This window comes from Bactrocera tryoni, chromosome 1, assembly GCF_016617805.1.
Source record: "Bactrocera tryoni isolate S06 chromosome 1, CSIRO_BtryS06_freeze2, whole genome shotgun sequence".
Lineage (NCBI taxonomy): Eukaryota > Metazoa > Arthropoda > Insecta > Diptera > Tephritidae > Bactrocera > Bactrocera tryoni.
Window position 1 is genome coordinate 28632909 of NC_052499.1, and position 18671 is coordinate 28651579.

At 34.5% G+C, this 18671-nt stretch overlaps 6 protein-coding genes across 6 annotated transcripts; 3 read left to right on the forward strand and 3 right to left on the reverse strand.

Moving 5' to 3' along the window:
- Positions 1 to 217: 217 nt before the first annotated feature.
- Positions 218 to 3439, reverse strand: LOC120772656. The gene is made up of 7 exons (XM_040101391.1): positions 3253 to 3439; positions 2912 to 3156; positions 2395 to 2826; positions 1743 to 2318; positions 1315 to 1671; positions 813 to 1244; positions 218 to 729 (listed from the first exon to the last, which is right to left on the reverse strand). Exons 2-7 carry the CDS (start codon positions 3125 to 3127, stop codon positions 499 to 501), a joined length of 2244 nt encoding a protein of 747 aa, XP_039957325.1. The 5' UTR covers positions 3128 to 3156; positions 3253 to 3439; the 3' UTR covers positions 218 to 498.
- Positions 3440 to 3610: 171 nt separating this feature from the next.
- Positions 3611 to 5043, forward strand: LOC120772665 (MYG1 protein). The gene is made up of 3 exons (XM_040101402.1): positions 3611 to 3794; positions 3860 to 4211; positions 4277 to 5043. Exons 1-3 carry the CDS (start codon positions 3731 to 3733, stop codon positions 5025 to 5027), a joined length of 1167 nt encoding a protein of 388 aa, XP_039957336.1. The 5' UTR covers positions 3611 to 3730; the 3' UTR covers positions 5028 to 5043.
- A 376-nt stretch (positions 5044 to 5419) lies between these two features.
- Positions 5420 to 6205, reverse strand: LOC120772673 (proteasome subunit beta type-3). Its single transcript, XM_040101414.1, has one exon. The coding sequence runs from the start codon at positions 6065 to 6067 to the stop codon at positions 5450 to 5452; it is 618 nt and encodes a 205-aa protein (XP_039957348.1). The 5' UTR covers positions 6068 to 6205; the 3' UTR covers positions 5420 to 5449.
- A 288-nt stretch (positions 6206 to 6493) lies between these two features.
- Positions 6494 to 8966, forward strand: LOC120781666 (E3 ubiquitin-protein ligase Iruka). Its single transcript, XM_040113891.1, has one exon. The coding sequence runs from the start codon at positions 6987 to 6989 to the stop codon at positions 8052 to 8054; it is 1068 nt and encodes a 355-aa protein (XP_039969825.1). The 5' UTR covers positions 6494 to 6986; the 3' UTR covers positions 8055 to 8966.
- Positions 8967 to 9653: 687 nt separating this feature from the next.
- LOC120767032 lies at positions 9654 to 11783 on the forward strand. Its single transcript, XM_040092878.1, has 4 exons — positions 9654 to 9890; positions 9958 to 10170; positions 10227 to 11427; positions 11511 to 11783. The coding sequence occupies exons 1-4, from the start codon at positions 9732 to 9734 to the stop codon at positions 11630 to 11632; spliced, it is 1695 nt and encodes a 564-aa protein (XP_039948812.1). The 5' UTR covers positions 9654 to 9731; the 3' UTR covers positions 11633 to 11783.
- A 2599-nt stretch (positions 11784 to 14382) lies between these two features.
- LOC120767031 (E3 ubiquitin-protein ligase Kcmf1) lies at positions 14383 to 17210 on the reverse strand. Its single transcript, XM_040092877.1, has 6 exons — positions 17195 to 17210; positions 16695 to 17119; positions 16298 to 16558; positions 15724 to 16005; positions 15437 to 15648; positions 14383 to 14932 (listed from the first exon to the last, which is right to left on the reverse strand). The coding sequence occupies exons 1-6, from the start codon at positions 17208 to 17210 to the stop codon at positions 14383 to 14385; spliced, it is 1746 nt and encodes a 581-aa protein (XP_039948811.1).
- Positions 17211 to 18671: the final 1461 nt, after the last annotated feature.

Here is an 18671-nt window from a genome sequence, read left to right on the forward strand (position 1 = left end):
CGGGATTAAAAATTTAATTTTTAAATAAAAAATTCCTAACATTGGAATTAGAAATTAATTAATTATTCAAAAATTGGAATATTTTTTTAATTACTAATTATATTACTTAATATTTTTCAATTCAGTAGTTTGGATTCAAATTAAAAATAAAGTTTTAATCCAATTAATTTTAGTACCATATTTGGGATTAATTTTTTTTTAATTTTAAATACGATATTTAGGACTAAAAGTTTAAAAATTATTTTTAATTAAAATTTTCGGAATTACAAAGGGAATAAAAAAAATTATCCAAATTTTAATTTTTAACGGTAAATGAGGAAAATACCACGTTGAAACCTTACATGATATAATTACTACATAACAACAACCATCAAGTACATATAATTCAAGCGTGGCGTTACTTTGTCTAGTTCTTCAGCTAATTATTTTTTCTTTTTCTAATATTATATGTCTTGTATATGTTGTTGTTGTTTTCACGGAGTATATAAAACAATTGACCTATGACTCCTCCTCATCTACTATGGATGTATTGCTCAATGGTTGACCATACAAGTAAATAATGTGTTCGTTGGTGGCAATTTGATTCCCTCCAAATACTTCCTCCATCAAATCAGCACATGGCCCACTACAACTATCACTGTCACGCACTTTATTCTCGACGCTTTGCTTGTAAGTTCTGGCTAAATTTTTCAATTTTGTTTGGAGCATATGTACAGTTGTAGGTTGTCTCTGTAATAAAATCAAATACCAAATTAAGTTTAGGGTAGTATATAACTATTTGGATGTAAATAGTATACATATTTAAAAATTACCAAAACTCCTTGGCTCTCCAAGTCAAGTAACACATTCTGCATTGCAAACTTCTTTTTACGAACATGCAGAAACTCATCCTTTCTAGAAATATATGCACATAAGAATGCCTCGGTCTCACCAATAGTCCAAAATCGCTTGTCACTAAATATTTGCATATCTTGGCAATGTTTCTCTTCTGATCCTGCCGCCAGACGGAAATAAGTTTGGCTAATTTTATTTAATGAGGTCGTATTGTTCGGCGATTGCCCACACATAACGGAGTGGGCTTTGGATATACGAGCATTATTCGAAAATATTTCATCCATCAAATCCGTAAACGGAGCTATACAGGGAACGGCAGCCTTTCGTTTAGTATTGCCAATACTTATCCTGTATGCTTTAACCAAGTTTCTAAATTTTGTTGAGAGCATGTCCACTGTTGTGGTCTGGCTCTGTAATGGCAGTAATAGGTACAATTCTATTAAGGGGATCTGATACCTGTTTTCAAATAAATAAACTTACCAAAACACCTTGGCTTTCCAAATCAGACAAAACATTCTGCATAGCAAATTTCTTTTTACGCACATTCCGAAATTCCTCCTTTCTTGAAATGTAGGCATGTAAAAATGCCTCGGTCTCTTCGTTAGTCCATATTCTCTTGTCAGCTGTTTGTGATTTTTTTACAATATTTTGATGTTTCTTGGATATTGTGTGATTATTGCAAGTGATTGAGTAATCTTTATAAATTTCTTCCATCAAACTCCCAAACGGAGCTATCACGGGAGTATTCGTTCGTCTGCTATTTTCGATGGCTTGCTTGTATGCTCTCCCCAAGTTTTTCAATTTTGTTGAGAGCATATCTACCGTTGTATTCTGACTCTGCAATGGAACCCAATAAAAAATTATGTAAATTTCAACGAGGTCGATGCAAGTAAATATTTCAAACATACCAAAACGCCTTTTCTTTGCAAGTCTTGTAGTACATTCTGCATAACAAACTTCTTTTTTCTTACTTTTCTGAATTCTCTCTTTCTCGAAATATATGTCTTCAGAAATGCTCTGGTCTCCCTCTTAGTCCAAATTCTCCTGTCATTAAACCTTTGCGTTTTTTCGGGTAGTTTATCTATTGACTTCATCGCTGGCCGATGTTGTTGTGGTAATGGTGTAGAACATGTGACCAATTGTTTTGGGGAAGTTATCTTCCCTTGCCCGTTTCCGTATTTATCCCGATTGCAGATAGCGGACTGTCGCGAGAATTTTTGATAGTCTATTTCTACATTTGTACCCCAGTTGGATAATAACTGCTCTTCGGTTATTGTGGGCGTATTACTCGTTGATTGCTCATACAAATTGCAGGGGATGTTTATGGAGATATTTGGATCATCTGCAAAAATTTCTTTCATCCAAGCTGCGTACGGAGTTTCACAAGAAGAATTTGTCCGACTGTTATTGTCGATACCATACTTGTAAGCTCTGATCAAATTTTTCAACTTCGTTGAGAGTGTTTTTACCGTTGTAGGCTGGCTCTGCAATAAGAACAAATAGTCAATAAAGTCCCTGCAATAAAATAGAAAAATGGTTCAGTGTACATTTAAAACTTACCAAAACACCTTGTATTTCCAAGTCATGTAGCACATTCTGCATTGCAAACTTCTTTTTACGTTTATTTCGAAATTCCTCCTTCCTGGAAATATAGGCATTTAAAAATGCTTCGATCTCTTCGCTGGTCCATATTCTCCTGTTACTAAAAATTTGCTTTTCTCGGAAATGGGTTTCTTCCGATTCTGCTCCCAGATGGAAATTTGTTTGATCCATTTCATTTAATGAGATGGTATTGTTAGGCGGTTGTCCAGACATAATGGAGCGGGTCTTGGATACACGTGCATTATTGGAAAATATTTCATCCATCAAATCCATAAACGGAGCTATACAGGGAACAGCAAACTTTCGTTTGATGCTGCCAGTACTTTGCCTGTATGCTTTAACCAAGTTTCTAAGTTTTGTTGAGAGCATATCCACCGTTGTAGTCTGGTACTTCAATGGAAAAAAATAAATACATATAGAACTGTTACAAAATATCTGATAGCTATTTTCAAATAAATATTTAGTCAAAACTTACCAAAACACCTTGACTCTTTAAATCAGACAAAACATTCTGCATAGCAAATTTTTTTTGCCGTACATTCCGAAATTCATCCTTTCTAGAAATATACGCATTCAAAAATGCTCTGGTCTCTGCCTTAGTCCAAATTCTTCTGTCAATAAAAATATCTTTTTCACAAGATTTTGTACTTTTTCGTTCATCCGTCGACTGAAATACGCGTTTTCTTTTCATCCTGAGCGTATCTGCCGCTGAAGTCTACTCTATGTAATCAAATCAAATTCGACAGAATAAAAAATTCTTTCTACAAATTCCGAAATTCGTTCTTTCTTGAAATATATGTTTGCTTTCAAAAATACTCTGTTTCCCTCTTTTGATTAAATCCTTCCGTCACTTAAAATTGTATAAACATTCAGCATTAATGCTTAATTGTCTCATTAATGGCAACACATCATTTACGTTCCAGATTCCCAACATATGTTTTAATTATACTCTGTTAACATAAGAATCTTTTGTAGCTTCACTCCCGGCAACTTTGCATTTAGAGTTACCTCACCTTCTTATAGGAAATTTTTATTACCTGCAATTGTTAAAAGTGGCCATACCGACATATGTACATGTACGTTTGATCGTACTGTATAAAACCAGGTTTAGGAACATCGAACATTAATATTGCATTCGTGTTATAATTTTACCAAAATCGCGATTATTGGACATCCCTTTAATTGATGGATTGATACAGAAAATTTGAGAAATGTAAGATATTACAAATTCCGAATTTAGCTACAATATTTTCGGAAATACGCGATAAGAAAGGGCAACTCTTATTTGACTAAAATGACAGCAAACCATTTCACGTGCCAGTTGATTACCTTTGCAACAAAACGCGCTTGGAATCAAGGTAAACACAGTTTAAAAACGAATTCTTAAATAACAAAATCAACGTATATACGTTATATTATACAGTTTTTCAGCATCGTATCCAAAGAACTCCATTAGGCATTTTGTTTAGAATGAGCTCTGATTGTAAATCACCTAAGCGCCCTCGTAACGAAGTTCCTGTAATTGGCACTCACAGTGGAACATTTCATTGCGATGAAGTGTTAGCATGTTTTATGCTTAAACAACTGCCTGAATACAAGAACGCTAGCATTTTTAGGAGCCGAGACGAACAATTGTTGCGTGACAAATGTGATATAATAGTTGATGTAGGAGCCGAATTCAATCATCAACAAAAATGGTATGATCATCATCAAAGAAGCTTTACGGAAACACTTAGTTCCCTGCGACCGGAACTTGGGAACGAGTTCAAGATTAGGTAATTCTTTGCGGCAAGTTTCCTAATCCTACAACTCAAAACAAAAAAACAATACTTCTTTACAGGCTGAGTAGTGCTGGTCTTATTTATGCTCATTATGGCGAACGGGTAATAGAATGTATATTAAGAGAATATGAAAAGTCTCCACTATCCCCGGAAAATTTAAAGTTGAGTTTTATTCAAATATATCGTAATTTTATTAGCGAGATGGACGCTATTGATAACGGAATTCCAATGTACGAAAATGTGGGTGAACCACTGTATAAAATATCAACACACCTCGCTTCACGCGTGCACAGATTAAATCCCTCTTGGGAAGACGAACAGGGATGTGTAATTGAACAAAAACGCTTTGAACTTGCTCTAGAATTGGTTGGAAAAGAGTTTGTAGAAAATGTTTTAGATATGGCCGGCTCTTGGATAAAGGCACGAGAATATGTTCGGAAAGCATTAGAACAAGCTAAATCTATTTATAAGACTGGTGAAATTTTGATATTGGAACGTTTCTGTCCTTGGAAAGCACATTTATCTGATCTCGAGAAAGAATATAACGTTGTGGGTATTCCTAAACTAGTAATTTTTTCGGAAAAGGAACAAAGTTGGCGAGTTGCTGGCGTTCCTGTCTCCCCTAGCAGTTTTTTGGGGCGAAAATTTTTACCACAACCTTGGCGAGGTTTACGAGATGAAGAGCTTTCAACGACAGCGAATATACCAGACTTAATTTTTGTACACTCAACAGGATTTATAGGTGGGGCAAAGACAAAAGAAGCTGCCCTGGCAATGGCGATAAAAAGTGTACAATGGAAAGATGACTAATCCATACATATATAAATTATAAGATATATTGTGTTAAAAAATAATATAAACCAATTGCTAATAAATTTTATAATGATTTAAATTGACATCTATTTACAGCATTAATTAAATTTAGTCGACGAACAAAGATGGTCGCCAACTTGGCTATATTTCTAAATTTGGAGACAGTTTTTTGCTATTTACATATTTATACGTGATAAATCACTTTTGTATGTTTTATATACATCTCCAGAAAGCAATATTTATAAAATGTTATTGAAAACGCATAGCCCATTTGACTCATAAATTGGAGAAATTTAACAAACCGTTGTCATCTACATTTACAAATCGATGCAAAATGTAACATATACATATTTAAAAAGATATTATTTTTTGTTTTAATTTCATAAAACATTTTATTTCATAAAAAGGTAAACATATTTCTAATCCATACGTGTTTTGATTTGTTTTTTAGTAATTTTATCCTTTTCAATAATATAAACAGTCGCACCCCAGCCGCTAATAGCGTCACGATCAAATGCGCTAACTATAGCCTGAGATATCACTTCTGATAATTCTGCCGGCTCTAGATCTTCCTTCCATAAGGTTTCACACATACCATACAGTTGTTCCGAACAAGTACCTGCAACTACGAAGTCATCCGGCTTATTTGGACATCCAATAAGATCCATGTTACATATAAATGGCTCCAAAGTTTTGGGATGTAAGCCGGCGATTACTGGTTCAATGAAGTATGGTCCGAATCGATGCTCGTATAAAAAATTAGATATCATAGCAGAAAAAGGTTCCGGTGTCATCTCCCGATTTTCTCGATCTTCATATAATTTTTTGCGAAACATAATACGATCATGCACAGTTAGTATATCTGTCTGCAAACCAACAAGTCCCAGGAATGTACGGGGATTGACTTGGAAAACTTTCTCAAAGTCTGTGCTAATAGTTTGAGCTTGTATACCAAACCGATGATCAGTTGCAATGGCTACACAATTCTTCCCGCGCATAGCGACGAGACACCCACCGTTATAAGCCATAATAGACATTTTGCAGCTGTATTTTCTCAAGTTAATCCAAATAAATAAAAATTAAATTATATTCCAAGGAGAAGAATGAAATATTTCTCAATGACCAACACAAAACCAGCTAAACTGAGCTAAACACCAAGATGACTTTTTGTTTCTATCTGACAGCCTCAACTCGTCAAAATAAAGTGAGGTTAAAAGGAGGTGCCAGATTCAACAAAAAAAAATATGTTTTAAGCGATTTTATTAAATTAATTGTAAAACGGGTCGACTAGATTATAAATAGAAATAACAGCTTGGTAAATTTTGATTAAATATTTGAAAAATATGCAATATGTTAAGTTTCTTAAAAAGAGTTTCGATAAACGGTGAGTAAGCAGTGGCTTTTGACATTATACACTTTACGAACACTTCCTAAGTGGAACTCAATGGAATTATTTTAGCAGAACTTTCATTCAGCTTTATAACATAAAAGTCTTAAATTAAAAATATCTATCAATCGTTACAAGTTGCGCATCAAAAAAATACTACAATTGCATTACGTGAAACCTCATATGTAATATTTTAAACAATTTATAAATCAAGATTTAGTATGGAAAAGAGGAAAAATCGGTAAATTTCAACACACAAAAACAACAAAATTGTTCGACTAATTGGACAACGGTTGTCTGATTGTCAAATTGTCTTGAAGTTAGTGGAACTTAAAAGTGAGCACACCGAATTCAATACCGTAAGAAAATAAGCAAGGTCCCAATAAATAGTTTAATTGAGAGAGAAACAAATAATTCGATTTTCAAAAATTTAAATTAAATAAGTAAAAATTAGTAACAACAAAAAATCACCTTCATATTCCATACCAACGGGCAATACTGCAGGCGGCTCTGAAGAAAACACCTTACCTACTTCAATTGGATTGGCTGAAACTTCAAACGAAACCAGAATGGCCGAAGCTGTGATTGATGAACGTGCGCCACTGCCGACACGATTCTATTGCCATGTGTGTAGTATGGAAGTAAACATTCCAAATACAGATTTCACCTGCCCTCATTGCTCCGGTGGATTTGTGGAAGAGCTACCATCAGTACCGAATACTGCTAGTGGCAGCAGCAGTGCATCAAGCTTAGCTGACGGACCCAGCAATAGTAGTTCTGATGCACTTAGCTTAAATCGTATGGTTGATTTAGATGCAATACGGGGGGAAATAGAAACACTTTTAATGTCCCGCAACGGACCCATAGAAATTGCAATTGGGCCGGCGAACAGACGCAGTAGCATGCTTTTGGGAAGTGGAGGAGGGGCTAGCAGTTCAGGGAATAATAGCGGAGCAAGCGGTGGTCCTGGGGGAGGTCGAGTACATCCACCCAATCTCGGAAGTTTAGACACTGTGCTTCTTGATGTTTTACAATCTCTCTCCGGAGGTGAAGATGGTTACTTTGGAGCTACACCAATGTTTTTTATGGGAAATCCTGGAGACTATGCCTGGGGTCGTGAAGGTATTGATACCATTGTTACTCAACTACTTAATCAAATGGAAACATCCGGTCCACCACCTTTGCCAAAAGAGAAAATAGATGAAATTCCCAAAGTCCATGTAACCTCCGAAGATGTAGAACGCAAAACACAGTGCTCAGTGTGCTGGGAAGATTTTCGCTTAAATGAAATAGTACGAAGGCTGCCATGCTTGCACATATATCACGAAAATTGCATTGTACCGTGGTTGGACCTACATGGTACATGTCCAATCTGTCGTAAATCTTTAAGCGATGAAGAAAATATAAATGACGTTGTTTTGACAAACACCGATGTTGGTGTGATGGACCACAGTATGACAGAAGTACCACAATCAGACGTCACAGTTATGGAAAGTGATGTCTTAAATGTTGAACCTCATAGTAGCGACAATAATGATCCACAACCAACAAACACTAATACCGGCAGTCAAACTGGAAACCAGCAACAACAGGGCAACGTGTTTGGATTTGATGATAGCGTTGTCGATTTAGACTAAACTTTTCGTCTGTGCAGATTTCAAATTCCTATTGTATGGCTTTTTATAATAAATAGGTGTCTGAGTTATAGCAAAAGACGTAGCTATGATTGCTAAAAAAAAATATTATTATTATACACACCTTAAACAAATTATACATACTTGCGATAATAACTCTACATGTCAGCATCTCTATGGAATGTATAATATGTTAAGAAACTTAAGTCAACCTTAGAACGGAGTAACAAGCATTAGTAAATGCTAGCTGATCTTTTTATATGTATGTAGTGATGAAAATAGATTTAATAAATAACTTGTGAGAAATTGTATGCAGAAAAAAATAAAATAAAAGATGTTGTTGAAGAAGTGAAAATATACACATTAGAACAAACTTGAAATATGCATGCATTCACAGTATCAACAAACATTGTTCATTTTAAATTATTTAATTTTCGGTTATAATAAACCATTTAATAAATTTAAAAAGGTACATATACTTATATAAGAACGTCGATTAAATTCTCTTATGAAGTTGGGTAAACGAAAAGCTTGATAAATGCAACAAATTTTGAATAAATATACATATGTAATTGAGGATTAAAAAAATAGTGATAGTAATGATGTTGGTAGCGTTGACATACTTTACAATGTATTATCGAAGTTACTAATTGCAAATACATTTATTAATATTGTATAAAATAGATTTTAAGTGCATCGGCAGAGCAATTATTGTAATGGAATGAATAATGCTAAAGATTTCGTAAAACGAGAATATTAATAATTACGTAAAACAAATCCTCAAAAGAGTACATACTAACATCCACATTTTTTAGCGGATTTCATAGGACACATAAATAAAAGCGATTAAAATATTTATCTATGGTAGATTGTACTTGCTAAAAAATAAACGTTAATAATTGGTTGCTACAGTTACTCATTTGTGTATTAAATTGTATGTATACGTGCGAATTAAATATTATAAATATTTATTTCATTTTTAACTAATAATTTAGGAACACATATACCTATGTATATTTATAAAAAAAAAAACTGTAAAAATCATATAAATCGTTTCGTTGTTTCTTTTTCAACTTAAATAAAAAATGTGCGATACTAAAACGAAATATACTTAACAATATTTAAATAAAAAAAGTAAATACAAATATTATTGTTGTTATTTATGAAATGTATTAATGAAGTCTTCCTCTACTGTAAAATCTAAAGGAATTTGATGCAAGACCATGCCTATGAGCTCCTTACCTTTAATTACTTCGTACACATAATACCTCTCAAATTTCTTAGTAGGGTGATATTCAATATTGAAATGTGCTTGTAAATACAACAACAATACCCATATGAACTCTTAAACATAGCGCAAATAGTTTTGGGTAAAATGTAATTTCTTCTTTTGTAAACCAGGAAAAATTCTTCCCCTACGTGAAATGGCTGATACAAGCATTGTGGTTCATAATATATTGCATTAAATAAAAAAATAAATAAAATTCAGTAAAGTCCAATGATTTGTTTGGATGTATGTACATATGTACTTATATGTACAAATGTATGAAGTGTGCGCACTTCCTTAATCGTAGTTCCTTTTTATGTCTCTTCTACTCGTTGTCAAAATAAATTCGATACGAACGTGGAAAGTAAGCAAATGGAACAAAGAAGCATAAAATTTTAGAATATAATATTAAAATGAATTGTACGGAATCTTACAACGCTAATCATTTGAACAATAATCATAATATTGGATTCGACAGGGAAGAAGACATTTATGATGATAATGAAGCTGAAGGACACAGCAATGACGACGAGAACACCAACTCCGAACTATTTATCCGTCTGACAGATATGGTATATTTATATTTTATACTTAAAAAGGATATGCATATTAACACTTTTAAAAACTTAATTTAATAAGGTTCGTAAGCATTACTGTAATTATTTGGAAAAGCAACTGATAGAAAATATACATGCTTGGCGCGCAAACATAACTGAAAAGTATGATGCGGTTTCTAACTCTGAGCTTCCGATTGAGAAGGCGGCCTTGCAGGAGTGTTGTCGTATGCTGGAGGATAGGGCATTAAAGTCTTGTATGCATGCACGCCGCTATCAACGCACTATGCTAAAGATTGTAAGTTCATCAGCGGACAAATTGTATTAAATCAATATACGCAACTAACTTTTTAGATAGCTGAAGTTCGCCGCAATACACAAGAAAATCGTTTGGAGGGTAAATTAACAAAATTTATTGATGCAAATGAAGACACTTGGCTATTATGCAGTCGTAAGGCAAAAGCGACACAAACGGACGAAAGCATGTTTTTATTTGATTATGATCCTAAAAGTTCAACAACAGAAGCTCCGAACAATATTTGTAGTACCCCTTCTGGTTTATCGTTGGAACAAAAAATCGAAATGTTTCAAAATCGTCTCAATCAAGAAACTGTAGCTAAAGTGGCTGCCACACATAAGATGTGCAGACCAAAAACATCGCGACGCACGCCACTTAAACTTTCAAAAAACCATCGCTCAACTCAGAGCAGCTATAATAAAATATCACTTGACATTAGCGGCCGTGAGCAAAATCAGAAGAGTTTGGGCGAAGGCTCAAAATTAAAATTGACTAGAGACAATTCAAAAATGACACATGATACAAGTCCGACAAAGCTTAAGGAGGTGATTGAAATGAGTATATGTTCTATAACAAACAATTGCACGCCGACAATGCAATTAAATGCTGATAGCATTGGACTAGAACAAGATGACGAAATCGCTAAGGAATTAGACCAACTATTTAGCGAGGAAAAGTCAGAGTTAGAGGAATTACTGGGTCTCAATTCGAATTCAGAAGTGGATGATCCACAAGTACGCAGTGTATTGGAAGAGATTAAAAGTGCAACGTTAGGTCACGATTTAAAACAAAATTCTAATGAACATCAGCAAACTATAAATTCTCCTTCGGATAATGAAGCATCGCCAATTAACGTGGATAGTTCGCCGCAGCAACACGTATCCTTACCATGTCATACTGAACGACCAGTTTCAAATATGCGGCACAGTTTATGGCCTTGTGAATTGTATATGCAACGGCGTCGTTTATCGGAGTCATTGAGTCGATTACTTGAAGAAGATTTTCGGTGGCATGATCTCATTAAATGGAAATTTCAAAAAATTTTTGGTGACGATAGCGATGACGAATTCGCGACGTGCAGTCCATCGATTGAACTAAACGAAGTGCTCATATGCAGTTGCATTCGTCGTATCTCGCCATGGATGGTGAAACATTTAATGAAACCAATGCGTGCTGGTCTCATATCCAACCGGTTTTTATTTAAAAAACTGGCAAAACGTTTGGCGCATTCAATAGTTTTGGAAAATCAATACCCAGGTGAGTTTGGATATCAATTGTGTATGAATTGAAATTTCTGTCGAAAAACACTGGTAGAGCTACACACATAACGGAATTTTCAGATGAACGTTTTATTAAACAAGCTGTTGAGGAGTACTTTTGCTTGCATCAGGCTGTCGTCAATATGGAGGATTTGGCCACTATGCCCAGTCTAAACACAATCAATGATAATTTAAGTTATTAGAATATATTAATAACAAAATCACACAATGAGAACTATCTGTTCTTGATCCTTGCTGCAAAAATAACATCTTGAGTTATCCCTCCCTATATTATTTCCTTTTAAATGAAGCGTATTGAATATACAAATAAATAAATATAGTACGAAATTTCCGATAAAAATTTGTTGACACTACTTTTTACTATTTTGCGCTTTTAATGTGACAAGTGAGTTATGTTTATTGAAAAATACATATATAAAATTAGAGAAGAATTAAAATATTAATATGTATATGTTGATATATAAAGATGGAAAAAGTTTAAACTTTGTTTTATCTGATTTTTTACTTAGAGTTGACAAAAAGACGTGGATAGCCCTAAAAAGCATTTGGAAGGTTTTAATAAGGACCAGGCTAAAAAAACAGAGTTTTGCTTAAACTTGAAAGAATGGTAAACAAACATTTATTTGTCAGTCATTGTAGATGTTTGCATTTAATATAAATAAGAAAAGCGTCAACTTCGGTTGCAGCGAAGCTATAAGATCTTTCACAGGTACATTTAATAATAGCATAAAAGAGTAAAAAAATTTGTATCTTGATTTTGATCAGTCAGTTTTACTTTCTTCATATATTGTACCGTTGCCTTGGCAAATAAGCCGTGCCAATTTTCGTGAAAAGCTATATGATATAGTGGTCTAATACCGCCGATTCCGCCAGATGAGCAGCTTTTGCAAGGGACGTGTGCAAAAACCAAGAGACTACTTCGCGTATATACAGACAGACGGACATGGCTAAATCAACTCAGCTCGTCACGCTGATCTTTTATATATTTACTTTATTGGGTCTCCCACATTTCCTTCTGCGTGTTACAAATAATTTGACAAACTTAATATACCCGGGTAAAAGTAAGGCTCACAAACAGCCTTTTTCAACAAACAATTGGCTTTCAGTGTTCGAAAAACTATTTTAAGGGAAGAATATTTTTAAAAATAATAAAATTGGCGATTTTTCATTTTCTTACTTGCTTAAAAACTGATTTATGTAGGCACAAGAAATTAAAATAACCTTGTAATACTTTTAAATTTATTAAATATTCTTACAATACAATCATATCATCATTTGAAACGTTTCATTCACAAATTCAAGAACTCATTACCAGTTTCGTAGGGACTCTTTTAAACATTAGATGCGTATTAGTTGCGCTAACCAATCCCCGCAATTCAATATTTTGCTTATGATATCTACTTTCTATAGACATTAAATATTTTATCTTTTACGCTTTGAAATTATACAATTTATATAAACCCGTTGTTTTTACGCATTCGCCACGTATACATATAGTATATAAATAAATTTTAGTTTCGTCGAATAAAAAAATAAAAACAAAAAACAATCATTTTTAACTTTTCGAAATTTTGGCATCCATATTTACGCCTGCCGTAAGTTTTTTGTTTCCACTAACGAGTATGCGTATAGTAATTTCTGACGTTTTTAACAAAAATGCGTTTTTGAAGCATTAACCGAGGATGACTTTAAGCAGACATCTAGCTCATCTGTTGCCTTAATAACAATACCTAAGCTTTGACAAATTACCAAAATTGATTACCAATTAACAGATCTAAAAACAGAATAACAAGAAATAATGCTGGTTGATGATGTGCTATATATTTACGATCGCGCCAAATTCAATACAGACATTTGCATGATTTTTAAAACCACGTGACATATGTATTTCTCCCAATAAAAAGTATTTCAATTACACTTATATGGATCTATAAACAAAATTAACCCTACTAGCTAATAATTTATAATTGAGAAATCACATGAAAAGTCGTTAGAACAAAGGTGAATGGAAGAAGGCATATTTCTCGTATTTAAGATCGAACTATTTTTGCACATGACAAAATAAGCTGTGCGAAAAACAAATATCTAACTGTTATCGAAATAAATATATGTAATTATATTGATATTGCAATAGGACGTATGTACATGAACGCAGGTTGCATAAATAGAGAATAATTGAAAACCTATTCACGCGCTAAAAACCTTCCGAAATTTCACACTAAAATGTTTTATATCAAAATCGTAGCATTTTGCATACAATTGAACCACAATAACCAATTTGAACTCTACTCTTTACACACCTCACGCTTCCTTTGACCTACATAATTGCGCGCGTTCATTTTACATAAACATACTTTGTCTCCATACATTCATTTAAACGTGTAGTGTATATTCAAATTGGTCATGCTACAGATAATTTGGTTATTTATATTTTAATAGTGTTTCCTTTAATTTTAAATATTCAATTTCTTTAAAATTATAATTAGTTCATTTCATTACAATAGGTGTGTTGGTTGGGTTGCCTTCTCTTTGTTTTTGTTTTTCTTTTTATAATTATATAAATTTTAATAATTATAATATATTTAATAAACCATATTTATAATGTTTTACTCTGCTTGTTGCATTTGCTGCTTCTATATGTGTCCATCATATCATCCTTTAGCCTTTAGCCACGTTGCATACGGTTTCAAAGCACTTTTATTTTGGTTTTAACTGCCCCCACTTGTGTTTATAGCGTTGTGTTTTTTCATTTGTCGACGGCATCGTTCGTCTCCAGTGTTCATGTGCTAAATGTGGAATTGCTGTTGTTGTGATTGTAGATGTACTTTTGCTGCCGTTTTCCTAATTGATGTTTCTTTTGTTTCTGTTTATGTTGCAGTTTTATTAGTATTTGCTGTTTATGTTCATGTCATGGCTGATGAGGACGATAGCACTACCTAGAATGTTGTTGTTGGGGCTGTGATCCAGCAGCTGCTGCGCCACCACCAACTGGTGGAGGTGGTGGACGGCCCCGCCGTTCAATGCCTCTGTCAGCTGTTGGCTTTCCTCCAGTTCCCCCAGCGCCGCCACTCACACCGCTGTTACTCGTTGACTTCTTTTTTGATGCGTAGGTTTGCTGCTGTGCCTGCTGTTGTTGCTGCTGCAGTTGTTTGTACTCGTCGGCAATATCCTCCGGAGTGGTCTGTTGCTGCTGATGTACCTGCTGGCGGCCGCTACCAGGCGTTCCGGCGCTAACGCTACTGCTACCACTGGTGTTTGTAGTTTGTGCGGAGGCATCGGTGTTGTTGTTCATCAACGATTCCCTCGCATTAGCATCACTTTTTGTGTTCGCTGCTGAGACTTTCTCGTTATTTACATTATCACTATTGGTTTCCTGCGATTCGCCACGATTATCGCGCTCCGTCTCGCCACCACCAATTGCAATGGTGTCGAGTGAGTCATAGGAAAGAGTCGACAATACAAGCGCTTGTACAAATTGTGATCTACATTGAAGAGAAAGAAGGTAAATTATTAGTTAAGTATTTTAATCTAAACGCGCCGAACTCGGCATCAAGAATTGTACTTTCAATAGAATACTTGACGGAAAATTATCGCGAACATTGATATTTCACTTATAGACGACTCTAATTTGAAAAATATTTATGTGTATTTCTATATTGGTTCTCCGACATTTAACACAACTATTTGTAAGTTTTGTATATAAAAAAAAATATTAATAAATAAATAAATAACTTACAAAAAATATAATAAATAAAACTAAAAAAGACATTAATAATCGGGTACTTTCCAGCAGCTGTCAATTCCGGATTTTTTTAAATAAATAATATGTTTTATATTTACAAATTAGTTTTTGCTTGCATTGGTAGCTATGTATGCGTTCAAAGAGAAAACCATAACGCTTTTGATATGAAATCTGTTTAAATATGTATAATTCAATTCCTAACAAATGATAAGTTTGTATAAAAAACACTTTTCTACATACATACCGATCAGATCGTTCTCTTTCCATTTCAGCCCATTCTGTATCACTCAATGTTGGCTGCATGAATTTTGTTAGCAAAAACTGTGATTGAACGTCAGCCCCATTGCTTGCGCTATTAACACCCGTACCCACTGCACCGCCAGCAATTGACATGCCGAGTATATTGTTAGCATTGCTGCCACTACTCCCATTTACATTACCACTTCCGCCTCCACTCTATTCGGAAAGATCAGAACAATAAATTAGAAATACATATTCGGTTGTCGGATGTAATGTTAATATAAAACCTACTTCTCTGTTGTTGATTCCGGCGTTGCCTGTCAGACCTGACTGCGATTGTTGCTGAGCTGCTAGTGATGGATTAACAGTCCATTCGTTGGTGCGACATGAACTGCCGCCACCACCATTGAGACTACCAGAACCGCTTGCGCCACTGCCACCACTGCCACCAGAACCACTGCCGCTTAATATCGGACCGCTGCTTATCACCTCTGGCATGGTTGCATTCGAATTCGATGAAGAGACCATCGGATGAGCCCGTCGGGGCAAACGCTCCAACTGTTGGCGAGTTGCCTAAACAAAAATGAACAAAGAAATGACATTAATTAGTATATAAAAAGATGGCGCAAACAAAAAAAAAACAAAAACATTTCAATGAAATTAAAAACATAAACAAATAATTTCGTCATTCTTTCGGATGTATGTGCACCGCGTTGACTCCTGTGAAAATTGTACAACTGCGCAATTTTCTACTGCAGCATGAATATACACACATATGTATGTATGTATGTAGACAGGTTCATTTAAATAATGTTCTAAACCATATGTACTTGTATATAAACATAAGAAACACAAAATTAGATACCGTCACTTGTTGTCGTTCCAATTGTATTTGCATTTGCAATTGTTGCAGCTGAGACGTTTGTGGTCCACCTCTTCTCACGCCCGATAACTGTGAAAGTAGTTCGGCAATAGGATCTACTGATTCTCTTCCGGATGGAGAAAGGGCAGATAATCCGCTCGATGAACTAAAGTGCATATTAGAACGACGTGCACGAGGACCTCCAAGAGTACGACCAGGAATGCGACGTACGCCACCACCATGCCGAATTGCTGATGGCTCATCGTATATTTCAAAGATATATATTAAGGAAACCCATTTGATATATTAAAAACAAGAAACAGAAACAGAAAAAACCTATGTATGAATATAGCTTATATGGTGTCTTATGTTTAAACTTGGTATTATTCAAAAAGGATATTAGAAATGAAATTAGTTCCCGTGGTCCCGTTCGATGCTCCAATGTTAGATGACCGGCAAAGTCGTCTGTGACTAGATTCGGTTCGCCTCCCGGTAGTCCGGCACATACTGGACACACCACCTCAAGGCTGGTCTCCGTATGCTCGGCCGAAACGTGCTCCAGTAACGTAGCATCGCTAAAACCCATTTTTTTACAATAGGGGCATGTGAAACTTTGTGGTTGCTCTGAGTTGAGCATCTCGCCACCGAAAAACAATTCTATATCGGAACGCGTAAGAATACATTGCATTGGATGATCGACCAAATGACGGGTAGATGTAACGCCATCTTCATAGCAATCAGCACATAAATCATAATCATAGCATATCAAGCATTTGTAGCGGCGACCATTAAAGTTGCTTTTGAGACAAGAATCACAACTGACTCCTATTTACAATTTAAAGTAATTTAGTGTTAATATTTTTTTATTAAAATTCATTTTCGCAGTTCATAAAACTTTACCTTCATGGCGGCTCATTATTCACAAGTCGAAGTATACCGAAGTCTATGTTGCCTCCGTTGTTTTGACGCTTTACGACGCTGCCGCTGCGTGTTTTTAACACGTTTCTATTTACTATAATCCTTTTGTGTGTTTACCCGTTCCTTTAATTTGTAGCTACCGCCGATACAAAGAAGAATAACAATTGTAGTCGAAAATGTACATCAAATAAGTCTTCTTTTCGCACAACTTAACGTTCTTCGTAAATGCGAATTCTCGTATTTAGTTTTTATTTATATCGGCAGAATATCCCAATATAGATATTTCTTGAACGCCACAGCGTTTGCACTTATAACTTTTTTTTATAAAACTATAGGCCACCAAGTACTATGTGTTTTTAATGGAGGCTAGCGTTGAACAAAGAATTATAACGTTTATACGAAGATCTTTTTACAATTTTATTAATAAAGAACCACTTATTTTTTACTTTCGCTGGTATGATTATTTAGCTTCTCTTTCAGCAGGACGTTGCTGCACCGAATGATAGACAATGGCCAATAACTCAATTGGTTATTTGACGAAATAGTAGTAGTATCTTTATTTTTTTTTATTGTAATTGTCGTTTGTTGTAATAATGCAGCAACTGGGTATAGAGAAACACATATAATATATTAGTTCATGTTTTGGAAATGAAATCAAAATTGGGGAAGGAATGCATCATTAGACACCGCGATGGGATACAGCAACGAATTATATAACATATCCACGGTAATTGTTTGATTATACCGGCAGAATGTATTATTTTGCAAACAATGAATTTAAATTTTACTTTGTAAAAAACATTCTCATTGTCTATAAATGTAAAGAGTTGTATAACTTCTTTAATATTGATAAATCGTTTTTCACAAAGCATTTCCTGATTCTGATCTTTTTAGCTATTATTTTCCTTGAATATAACAGTGGAATCACTATTTTTTTCTTTCCCTAAACAAATGAACCTTCAATCCACTTTTTCTTGTTTTTTCATTTTTTTTATATCTTTCTCTGTAGATACCTTTCCTCTTATTGCATTCCAATTAGACCAACGAAATTCCCTTAGATATTTTGCAAATTTGTAGTTCTATTCTTATTTTATTCTTTTCGTCTTTTGTATTTCACTCGAACAGAGACGATTAAAATTTGTACCAAAAACGATTCATTACGCTTGCTTTACCTTCACTTAAATTCCTTTATTTTTTTATGTATTCTGTTTTGTGTTTGAGGAAAACTCAAATCTAACAAAAGAATCGCAAAGTTCTTTGTTTTCAAAAAGAATTTTCTTTTAATTATGATATTCTTGTTTTCACTTCAGCAATATATTCCATTGCGAAAATTTTATTTTTAACTCCTCACCAAGGGAAGTAAGAAAAAAAGGAAAATATTCAGCCCGTTGCCCGTTCACTCGTTTAGTTAAATCGTTAAACATCGTGTGTTCTTCATCGGCCAATGCAATGTTGCCAG

Bases quoted from the DNA above. Each gene is read 5' to 3' on its own strand.
- LOC120772656 (XM_040101391.1), bottom strand. From the start codon at position 3,127: ATGAAAAGAAAACGCGTATTTCAGTCGACGGATGAACGAAAAAGTACA. The intron at 2,827-2,911 runs GTAAGTTTTGAC...TTTCCATTGAAG, and splicing joins TAAAGAGTCAAGGTGTTTTG to TACCAGACTACAACGGTGGA. The intron at 2,319-2,394 runs GTAAGTTTTAAA...TTCTTATTGCAG, and splicing joins TGGAAATACAAGGTGTTTTG to AGCCAGCCTACAACGGTAAA.
- LOC120772665 (XM_040101402.1), top strand. From the start codon at position 3,731: ATGACAGCAAACCATTTCACGTGCCAGTTGATTACCTTTGCAACAAAA. The intron at 3,795-3,859 runs GTAAACACAGTT...TATATTATACAG, and splicing joins AAAACGCGCTTGGAATCAAG to TTTTTCAGCATCGTATCCAA. The intron at 4,212-4,276 runs GTAATTCTTTGC...ACTTCTTTACAG, and splicing joins GGGAACGAGTTCAAGATTAG to GCTGAGTAGTGCTGGTCTTA.
- LOC120772673 (XM_040101414.1), bottom strand. From the start codon at position 6,067: ATGTCTATTATGGCTTATAACGGTGGGTGTCTCGTCGCTATGCGCGGG.
- LOC120781666 (XM_040113891.1), top strand. From the start codon at position 6,987: ATGGCCGAAGCTGTGATTGATGAACGTGCGCCACTGCCGACACGATTC.
- LOC120767032 (XM_040092878.1), top strand. From the start codon at position 9,732: ATGAATTGTACGGAATCTTACAACGCTAATCATTTGAACAATAATCAT. The intron at 9,891-9,957 runs GTATATTTATAT...TAATTTAATAAG, and splicing joins TTATCCGTCTGACAGATATG to GTTCGTAAGCATTACTGTAA. The intron at 11,428-11,510 runs GTGAGTTTGGAT...CGGAATTTTCAG, and splicing joins TTTGGAAAATCAATACCCAG to ATGAACGTTTTATTAAACAA.
- LOC120767031 (XM_040092877.1), bottom strand. The intron at 16,559-16,694 runs ATATCCTTTTTG...TTTGAAATATAC, and splicing joins GGGAACTAATTTCATTTCTA to GATGAGCCATCAGCAATTCG. The intron at 14,933-15,436 runs GTATGTATGTAG...TCTTCAATGTAG, and splicing joins GAAAGAGAACGATCTGATCG to ATCACAATTTGTACAAGCGC.